Source organism: Leptodactylus fuscus, chromosome 3, assembly GCF_031893055.1.
Source record: "Leptodactylus fuscus isolate aLepFus1 chromosome 3, aLepFus1.hap2, whole genome shotgun sequence".
NCBI lineage: Eukaryota > Metazoa > Chordata > Amphibia > Anura > Leptodactylidae > Leptodactylus > Leptodactylus fuscus.
In genome coordinates this window covers 149,917,077-149,928,173 of record NC_134267.1, presented here as the reverse complement: position 1 = coordinate 149,928,173, position 11,097 = coordinate 149,917,077, and the positions used below count along the sequence as shown (strand labels likewise).

At 40.3% G+C, this 11,097-nt stretch overlaps 1 protein-coding gene across 1 annotated transcript in view; it reads right to left on the bottom strand.

The window, feature by feature from the left end:
* Nucleotides 1-273: 273 nt before the first annotated feature.
* CLDN16 (claudin 16) overlaps nucleotides 274-11,097 on the bottom strand; it is a 33,505-nt gene continuing 22,681 nt past the window's right edge. Inside the window, exons 4-5 of the mRNA XM_075268546.1 lie at nucleotides 4,519-4,710; nucleotides 274-404 (exon numbers count right to left, since the gene is read on the bottom strand). Of these exons, the coding sequence (XP_075124647.1) occupies nucleotides 274-404; nucleotides 4,519-4,710 (323 nt within the window). The remainder of the gene's footprint in view (nucleotides 405-4,518; nucleotides 4,711-11,097) is intronic.

Below are 11,097 nucleotides of genomic sequence, written 5' to 3'. Positions count from 1 at the left end.
TGACAAGGGGCTTAAGGAGGCTATTTCATAAAGCAGCAATTCGGCTGCAATGGAGGTGGCTCTGCTTCAGAGCTCCTGCCATATTTAAATACCTGCCAATGGTTTAAAGGACCCAGTCATAACTAGTTATACCAGTAGAATGATGTAAAATTCAACCATTAGTTTTACATATTATTTGCATCCATTGTTTTACATATTCACATCGTAGGTCTTCTATATATAAAATCAGTAAATAACATTAAAATTGGGTCCAAAAGTGATGCGTCTTCTGAATTACACTCTTGTACCCACAGCATACATCTTTGCAGTTTCCGTCTCAGGTGCTGAATATAACTTGCTTGCAGAGCTTCTTGCATGAAGGTAGGTTTTTCTAGAATATGAATGATTTCGTCCATATCTTGCTTCTGGAATAAATAAATTCTTTAATGAATTTCTGCAACATTCTAAACAATACTGAAGTTTTTGTTACCTTTATGATTATTCTATATACACTAATTTCACATTTTATTGTTTAACAGCATACACACTGCCCACGGTACTGTATTATTGGCCTGTAGTTACTCCATGTGTCACTATATGGATCCAAAGTGGCTAGTTGATTTAATTTAGCAGAAAGTGCAATGGAAGCTATAGAACTTCTAATGAAATTATTTTACCTGCTACTTGCTGAAAACAAATTAATCAGAAACTTTGTCATTGTCATTGAGAACAAATGCCAACCACAAATTTTTTTTTTTTTTTTATTTAACTTAAAGAGGACCTTTCATCAGATCGGGCACATGCAGTTTTATATACTGCTGGAAAGCTGACAGTGCGCTGAATTCAGAGCACTGTCGGCTTTCCCGATCTGTGCCCGGTGTAAAGCGCTATCGGTCCTGGTACTGTAACGCTTTAGTGTCAGAAGGGCGTTTCTGACAGTTAGCCAGGGATGCCCTTCTGCCCAGCAGCTCCTATCGCTCTGTACTGTGGAGCGGGGAGGAACGCCCCCTCCCTCTGCTCACAGTGCTCGTCCATAGACGAGTATTATCAGGAGGGGAGGGGGCATTCCTCTCTGCTCCAAAGTACAGCGCGATAGGCGCTGCTGGGCAGAAGGGCGTCCCTGGCTAACTGTCAGAAACGCCCTTCTGACACTAAAGCGCTACGGTCCCAGGACCGATAGCGTTTTACCCCGGGCACAGATCGGGAAAGCTGGTAGTGCGCTGAATTCAGCGCACTGTCAGCTTTCCAACAGTATATAAAACTGCCTGTGCCCAATCTGATGAAAGGTCCTCTTTAAAGAGAGTCCATCACCTTCACCAAGCACAATCAACTGTCACCACCATATCACAAACCACATTGCAGTGATAAACAATTTAAATTGTTATGTATGTCATGTTTGTACATTTGGAGAAAAACAACTGGAAGACTTATGCCAATGAGGCAGTTGGTGCACTGCGGGCAGACCTTCAGATTCCTGTAGCAGCATTCTAGCCACACTGACCCCTATCATCGCCCTGCATCACCCTGTGCATCAGAAGTTGATCCTTCACATCACATATTTCAGTGCCAAGAGTAATGCACCCAGGCTGACAGCCCACCCCCACTGCATCAACTGTCTAATTTTCCTAATATATCAAAATTGTTTTATTGCAAATGTACAAAAATGACATACATGACAAAGTTGTGTTGCTTATCATTTTAATGTGCTCTGTAATATAGCGGTAGCAGTAGAATGTGCTTGGCAAAGTCGGTAGACTCCCTTAATATTTTTTGTAGAAATGCAGGAGACTTTGAGTTTTATATCAGAAAATAGAGCTTTAATCATTACAATTAGAGATGAGTGAACAGTGAAATATTCGAGATTCAATATTCGTTTCGAGTAGAGCCTCAATATTCAACTACTCGATCGAATATTGAATCCCATTATACTCTATGGGAAATAATGCTTGTTTCAGGGGAAACCACTATTCCACTAAAGGAGAATCACCAAGTCCATGAATAGCAGGAGGAGAGTGTTTAGGAGGAGCGCTGTGCAGTTAAAGCGCACAAACCCCATTACAGTCTATGGGGACTGTGCGCTTTAACTGCACAGCGTTGGCAATTGCGCTGATAAAATGTCAGTTCCCTCACAACAGCAAGCTGCCAGCTCTCCTGGCTAGCAAAGACGAGCCTGCAGCAAATCAATGCTGGTTCTGCAGCAGGCTCGTCCTTGCTAGTCAAGAGAGCTGGCAGCTTGCTGTTATGAGGGAGCCGACTCTCTCTCAAAGGAATTAATTGACCAGCGTTGATTGGCCAGTGTACAGCATTCGGCCAATCAACGCTGGTCCTGCCGGAGGCTCGTCTGTGAGGAGGCGGAGTCTAAGATTGGACTACAGTGGAGACTGCTGTGGTCCGATCTTAGACTCCGCCTCCTCACAGACGAGCCTCCGGCAGAACCAGCGTTGATTGGCCGAATGCTGTACACTGGCCAATCAACACTGGTCTATTCATTCCTATTAGAAAAAGTAAACTCGCTTGTAAAAGCAAGCTGTCAGCTCTCCTGACTAGCAAGGACGAGCCTGCTGCAGAACCAGTGTTGATTGGCCGAATGCTATACACTGTATAGCATTCGGCCAATCAACGCTGGCTCTGAATCTAATATTTAATGTGAATAGCTGTACTGTAGTACTCGATCGAATACTACTCGCTCATCTGTAATTACAATGTGTTATGAACCTTTTTATATAAAGCGGAAATAAATACAATTCACATTTCTCTGCCATAAACCATTTTCTTAAACTCTCAATATGCTATTTCAAAACATCAGGATTTTTAAGCTGCTTGCGTTTGTGAAAAAAAAACATGATGTGTTTCCACCACAGTCTTTTCCACAGCATTTTTTTTTGCCTATGGCTCACTATATGGAGCCTTAGACTAAAGGTTTGGTTTTTTTACAAATCTGGCTATGAACAGGTAAAGTATAAAATTATAAAAAAAATAAGCGCTACTGATCCATTAAGGTCTGTTCACACAGAGTTTTTTGCAGGCGGATTTTGACACAGAATCCACCTCAAAATCTGCCTGAAATAAAGGCTCCCATTCACTGCAATGGGAGCTGCTTGCTTTTTTCTGCTAGCTAACTAGTGGAAAAACGAAGTGGCGTGCCCTATCTTGCCACAGCGTCCGCGGCTTGAGACATGCTCCTGTTTTGGCCCATTCATTCGGGCCTAATCAAGAGAGGGATGCTGCGACTGAATGCTGATGCACTGCCTTGGCATCCATCACAGCTAGCCGTGCCAAGAAAACACATGGCAGAAAATCTTTCTGCCATCTGAACTATCCCTTAAAGGCCCCTTCTGGGGTCTCTGTTTCTCTCCAGTCTCGCAGTGATGATGGTATATACATCATTCATTTGACCCCAGCAGCCAATAACTGGTCTCAGTAGTCTCATGTGGTATATACCAGTTATTGGTTGCAGAATCATGTGAAAGATATTAATGACGTTACTGCTGCAGGCATGACGGTTAGCGATTGTCTGTTACTGCATTAACAAGTGAGTAATGGATGTTTAATATTTTATAAGCTCTCTTCCTCATAGCCAATTGTCAATCATATTAGGGTTATCCGTCAATTAAAATTTTACTACACTGAAGACCCCTTTTGGAACCCCTTCAAAAAAAATCTTTGTGTTAGTCCTTACTCAGTGAAACAGTTCTCCCCTACAAGTATTTGGGGGATGAGAACATCTGAGCGTCCATTCACACGGACGGAAACGGTGAGGAATTTTGACTTCAATGGGTTCCTTTTTCTTCTAGCAGAAAAAGGAAATAACCCTAAATAATGTCAAACTGTGTATGCCTCTGTACAAAATATTTGAAGGATTCACATGGAGGTATATTCTGGATTTATGATGTCCTGTGGGCCCATAATGCACTTGTGTTTATGAGTCCTTACAGTTAAAAAGTTAATGATCATAACAAGTGTAAAATATAAAGTAATGAAATTAATGAGTAAATGTAAATAAGATGAATATAAATATATTTGAATGTGCCTATCTCTTCAATATCTGTAAAAATAGCAAATACAATTATCCTTTATAGTTCTGATAGCTTTCTTTAAGCATACTTTGGCACAAAGTGCCTAAATGCTGGAAATAAATTGTTTTCTGAAGACTTGAATTTGTGTGAATAATGCTTGGGTGCTGGTTATAATACGGGTTGTAGATCACGTTCACTGCACCATTTGTCATGCCAGCTGGCAGAACCAATAGTTAATAGTACAGGAACTTCAATTTGCTGATTTAATCTGAAATTCCAGTCTGAATTATATGTCTTTATGTACGGTACATTGTGCTTGGTAGTTAAAGGCAGGGGTAAAAAAAAAACATTAGAGACCAAAAAAAGACTATAATTTGAGGGCACGTCTCAGTTTTGACAGTCTCCTCACAGATTTCAAGTCAGTCCAAGATAAATTGGTCACCTGAGAGAGTGTTCATTCCTGGAAGTCCTCACTCACTCAAAATTATTTATAGATCAATTAACACAATCAAAATGTGTTTACCTTTAAAAAAGTAATGGCACGCAATGAGAAGAGCCCCACATAAAAAGCATCCCAGGGATCCAAAAATTCCAAGCCAGCAAGACCAGCCAAACTTATATTGGATTCCCAAAAAAACATTGTTGATAATCAAACTTGAGCGTTCCACATAAACATCAATGGCATACCACACTGAACCAATGATCCCAGGAACACCTGCAGGAATAAAGAAGCCACATATTTATATACATATATAATGGTGTAGTACAGATGATTAAAAATGGAAACTTACGAAATATACCTTGTCCCTTCTTTTTAATCTTTTATCATCCCCCCCCCCCCACAAACCTTTAAATTTGTGTAATATGGCCAGCACCTCCTCAGACTACTCTATGAGCACTATACTTTGGTAAAGCCTGTGGTACTCCACCAAGCTGTCAGTGTTAGAAAGAAGACTGGAACCTCCACAGCACTGTGCGGAGGCCGCCGGCCCTCTCCCCACTGTGCTCCTGAGGTCCCCGCTTCCGGGTCTCGGGAGGCAGGCCCGGAATCTCCGCAGCATTTTTGCAGAGGTTGCCAGTCTACTCCTGAGACAGACGGGAGACTTCTGGTTTCAGCCTAGCAGTAGACTGGAGCCTGTTTAAGGAGGGCTATGGCTCCGGACCTCTGCTAGCTATTCAGTTGATCTCCATATCCTGATAGTAAGCGTTCCCTGATCTGATTACCTGTATTTCTGACCCTTTTGCCTTGACCTTTGACCTTGCCTTTGCCTCCTGATTCCGTACCCTGCCTGTTCCTGTTAACGACTTTGGCTTGCCTCTAGACCTCTGCCCAGCAGTGCAGCCAAGTCTATTCCCACCATTTGGGGCTCTGGTGAACACCATTGTGGGGTTGGAGTTGGTGTGGCCTGGAGGGTGTTGAACACACGGCGCTGTATTAACCATTTTAATCGATATATCTAGTACTGGTTCTTACTTTGGCTCTGAAACTGCACCTGCTATCCTAACAATCAGATGATCTATCCAAAGGCAGAGGGAGCATCTAAGCCTAAAAGTGCAGTGTGCAAATATTAATTTAAGAAGTTAGTGGCCTGAAGAAACAACTAGGAATGTAAGGAACTATACCAAATCATTATAAGGCTAAGACCCACAGATAGAAAAACTTCACATTTTATTCCACAGCGTTTTATATTCAGTTTTTGCTGTGTTTTCTCTGCACTTTCTTTCCCTTATTAAATCTTTAGGGAAAACATAAGCGTTTCTGTAGGTAAAATTGACATGCTAAGTTTTTCAAAATGCAACTTTTCTACAGCGTTTTGTTTTGAGATGAGATTAGCCAAAATCTCATTAATATGCCTGTACTGTAAAACCCAACGTTTCCATAGAATGGGGCCTTAGCCTAGAAGTCATTTTAATTAGATGAAGAACCCCTTTAAAAAGAAGAAGACCAGAAATTGTATTTAAATATGTATTACGCATTTATTGTGAAATTTATATTGTAATTCGGAGGATCACTTTAATACTTAAGTCTTAGCTTATTACGCCTTTTTTTATTACAAGAGATGAAAAGGTCTGATGCACTTTATATTCTTTGTTATAGTAGCAGTACAATTGTATTAATTATTTTTATAATAGCGGACTCCTCTTCAGATGAAAGTGGCCAAGAGATTCACACAAATGAAAATATAGCAATTAAAGACTGAAGATTAGATCGTTTTGTAATTTAAGTGTGATAATAATTATCTTAAAGGGCTCTCACATACATACTTCTCTCTTGGTGGGATCACTACTTCACCTTGTGCTAGAATAAAAATGACCAGGTACTGCATTATAATAAGGATAACCAAGGACTGCACTAGTGATAGTCAGGTTATCAGTGGTCCAGCCCCACAATCTAATGTTTAAAGGGAACCCATCACCATAAAAATGTCTAATCTGTGTGTTATAGAACCGGGGAAGCTGAGCAGATTGATATATAATTTTGCTGAAAAAACTTCAGTATATTTGGTCATTTATTCATTGTATCTGTTAATAGATACCTGTTAATCCCGGTTAAACCTGCCCACTGGACTCAATGACTCAGAGAAAGAACAGAGAAAATAAAATTATACTAAATATTTTCCAGCAAAACCATGTATCAATTTGTTCAGCTCCTCCTGCTTTATAACATGATGCTTGCAGATTAAACTGCATTTTTATGGTGACAGGTTCCCTTTAAGGGTGAGTTCACACGGAGTAAAGTGCTGCGTGATGTGGCACGTAGACGCCGCGTGAGCTTTTGCGGGCCGTTCACGCTCCCATTGATTTCAATGGGAGCCGGGATCGTATACGTGGTACTATTTTGCAGCCGTGATTTTGCGGCTGCAAAATCACGGCCGCAAAATAGCGCCGCATATACGATCCCGGCTCCCATTGAAATCAATGGGAGTGTATATGGCCCGCAAAAGCTCATACTGCGTCTACGTGCCACATCACGTGGCGCTTTACTCTGTGTGAACTCACCCTAAGTATGATTTTACATATAGATGATTTAACAACTATTTGTTGCCACTCCTGACATGTCCGTCTTAGTAAGTAGTTGTATTCCCCATGATGTCACATTTCAGGATCATCTGTGATTTATAGTTCCTTATTTATTCCTACTAAAAGTTTATGAATAAATTGGTAACTAGGTGTTACTAGTTGGGGTATGTTCCTCCACAGTCTAAGTCTAAGGCCCCATGTTGCACAATTCATATTTTGTATTGTTGCAGATGTTGCTGCAGTGTTTTGGAGCCAAAGTCAAGAGTGGTTTGAACAGAAATAGAAAATATAATGGAAGTGCTTACATTTTTCCCTTCTGTTAAATCCACACCTGGCTTTGTCTAAAAATAAACCCAAAAAACCCAAAAAGAGCAGTGTTTCCGCCACGTAGAGCCTTAGCCTAAGGGGGAATTCACATGGAGTAAAGTGGCGCTGATTCTGGCACGATAACTCACGGCAGAATCAGTGCTGATAAAAAGACTCCCATTGAGTTCAATGGGTTCTGTCTTCCGTCTTGAACTCAATGGGAATCTTTTTATCAGCACTGATTCTGCCGCGAGTTATCGTGCCAGAATCAGCGCCACTTTACTTCGTGTGAATGCCCCCTAAGAGGACTTGAACCTGGGATCTATTGATCCCAGCACATAGGCATATATGCTCCCCTTAGACTGTGTGATCTCATCGCAGGGGAACCAGAAGGGTGGCAGGGCGATTGCACCCCCAAACCACCCAGATGCTATGATTGTTATAAATCATGGCATCTGTGGGGTTAAGCAGCTTAAGTATTTTCTGACTGCAGCGGCTAATCCCAAGTCCTCAGATGTTCCTGTGGCATCGCCATACTATTACGGCTATTAGCGATAAGTAACTTCTCAGTATGACATATACAGGACTGAGAGGGAAGAGGCTAAACAAATCTGCTAAACTGATATAAAAAACATGACCTGCATGAACCATAACTGTGTTCAATCAGTGCAGCTGGTGCTAGGCTGTGTAAGACACACCCCTTTTACAAGGAATGCTAATACCCAGTTGTTAACAATGTAGAATCTCAAGGCCGTGGCCCCATGGGCTGGAAACTCCACGATTTGCCCGCGGTGGAAACGCTGCAGGAAAAATCGTGGTGTTATACAGTACACGCAAAGAGGATTGGTTTCATGCTAATCCCATGCCCACTTTGCGGTAAAAACTGCAGTGTGGACATGCAGCGATTTCGCAGCATGTCAATTATATCTATGGAAACACCAGTGGCTTTCCCGTAGATATAATGGTAACAGAAAAACTTTGTGAACTTTCTGTTCAAAGCATTGCGGGAAGGACCGCGATGCGTTCCTGCCGTGGTTTTTCCTGCAGCGCTTTAGTGCTGCGTATCTTTCTATGGGGCCTTAGCCTAAGAAAAGATGCTCCAAAATTTTTATTTCATGTAGTTAACTCTAGCTTTACACTAGTATTCAGATTTCCATTCTTCGGGCCTGCTTGACTTCCAAAGGTGATGACTTTTTGTATTTTTACACTTTCTAATGCATATGAGGGCTCGTTTGCAGGATAAATTGTACTTCATAATGGTGCTACTTAATATTCTTTGCAAGGCACTGGTATCTAGAAAAAGAGGGGTGGAAAAGAAATAAACTGCAATTTCATCATTTACAGGTTTAGCTTTCAGCAGTAACTGTGCTATAAAAATGACAATTTATCTATAAAACTGTGGGTGAGTATGATCACCGTGATACCACATTTATATACTTTGTGTTTTACTACTTTTTCACAAGTTCGAAACTTTGTAAAATGCTAACTTTTTTTGATTAACATTCTGAAACCAGTAACTTTTTTATATTTCCATGTATGGAGCTGTGTAAGGTGTCTTTTATGTGGTAAGTTGGAGTTTTTATTAGAGAAGAGTGATCCTCTCAAAATTTGTTTCAAGGAGGAAGACTGCTCTGACTTTCTCAGCAGACATCACTACCAGGCAATCTGTGTCAGTAAAGAAGATGAAGGAGAAATGGTTGACAGTCCATAAAGGCCTGGCTGTAAATTACATATTACAACATTAAAGGAGGAGCAGTAGGAATGCACCGACGCCTCATTCAAGATCTTGTGAATGAGATGAGTGAGCTAGATGATCAAAAATTTCCTCTTCATTCTTAAAAAGTACAATAATCCTGAGGCTACTAGTAGTGCCACAAAAAAAACAAAAAAACAGACGTAGTGTAGCTGTTGCCACCAACATTTTTATTGTTATTGTTTCCTTCCTTGTTTTTTACTGGTTATTTTACTGTTCACTGCTTAATTATAATGGTGATTGACAACAATTCTGACACTGTTTGTATATGTGTTTTTTCAGGTTAGTTTTGTTTTTTGGTTTCTTTTTTATCCTCAAACTATTTTAAGAGAAACAAAAAAGCAGTAAAAGAGTGACCTGGTCAGAAAGTATTAAATTAGAACTGCTTCAGTCAGCATTTGTATGTATACTGAATTACCAAAAAAAAAAAAACCTCCTTTAACAAAGAGAGATTTTTCAGATTCTGTGTTTGTTATAATTGCATACTAAGGCCTCACAAAAATAATAGTGGGAGACTGGCTGATCACTGCAAGTCAACACAGATACCTTCACCAGAGCCCACTGCAAGGTTAATTGGACTGCAAAAAACCAAAGCAAAATCCGCTATAACTTATTCAGTGAGAGATAAGTCATAGAAGCACAGGTTGGTACCATGGGAGGATGTCTGAGCTCAAATCAGGAGACAAAAGCAAATCCGTGAAACAAGCCAATAGTCACAAATCCAAATGGGCACGTCGATGCAGAATCAAGAGACAAAGGAAAATCCGATAACAAGCCAAGGAGTCAGTAAATTGCAAATAGACACAACAGGTAACAAAGTAAAACTAGTAGTAGTCAACAAAGATGGTCATAGGAAATATAAATGGAACGGTAAACTAATTAGTCGGTGCCTGTCTCAGGAGGGTGAGGTCTTACATAGGCCTACTCGGCTGCTCACTGGGCCAAGCCAAGAAGCGTCTGGAACTGTAAAAGCTTCCCAAATTGCATGGTAACATTGAAGGTGCAGTAGCCGTATAGAGAATCCTGACAGTGTATAGGATTATTGCCAATGAAAGGGTTTACTATCTGATTCACCTAGTCACTATATCTCTATTGTATTCTAGCACTAATTTGCCTGTGTAAAATTTATGTAATTCATTGTAAAAATACTCAAGCTGTGTACATATCATTACAGTGCATGCAGTAGTACTGTTTGTATGCTGTGTGTGAACTCAAAGGGGTTTTACAGCCCTATATGGTTCTTTACACTGAATAGGCCTACACAATGGGCGAGTATCTGATCTCTATATTCCAAATAGAAGGTAAATAGGTGGCACTGCTCCAAAGAATCAAATTAGTATAACAAATGCTATGGGCCGGCAGTAGGAGAACACATTGTGGTGCTCACACCCCAAACAAAGGTAATAGTGAAGAACTGTCTCATGTAGGTAAGATAGAAAAAAAAAAAAAAAGAGGGGAACTCACAGGAGCATTTTTCTAAAACACAAATTTTTATTCCATTATGTCCATAAAAAATATTCACAAAGTGAGATATATAGGAAAGAGATGCTACATGTCAGGCAGGCCTAGTCTGATATGTATCATCTATCCCCCATATATCTCACTTTGTGGATATTTTTTATGGACACAATAGAATAAAACCTGCGCTTTCAAGTACCAGCAAAGTGAATAAAATGTTGGTTTATTTCATCCACAAACAGCATGGAAAAAAATGTTGTCAAAAACATGCATTTAAAAAAAAATGCAGCATGTTCATTTCAGTTGCAGAATTGCCAGTGTTTTCCCTGTAGGCTTAATAGGGAATGTATAGGAAAATGCATCAAAGATTCAATGAAAAACGGTGTGGGAAAAAAAAATGCTTCAGTGTTTTTTTTTAGCTACATTTCACTACGTGAATCTTAGACTTAGGCCTTATTCCCACAACAGTCCAGTCGGCCTTAGACAGACCTTATTCCCATTTTTATCAACATTTGGTCTGTTTTGATGGACAAAGATAGAGCATGTCAGTTTTTTTGATAGCTG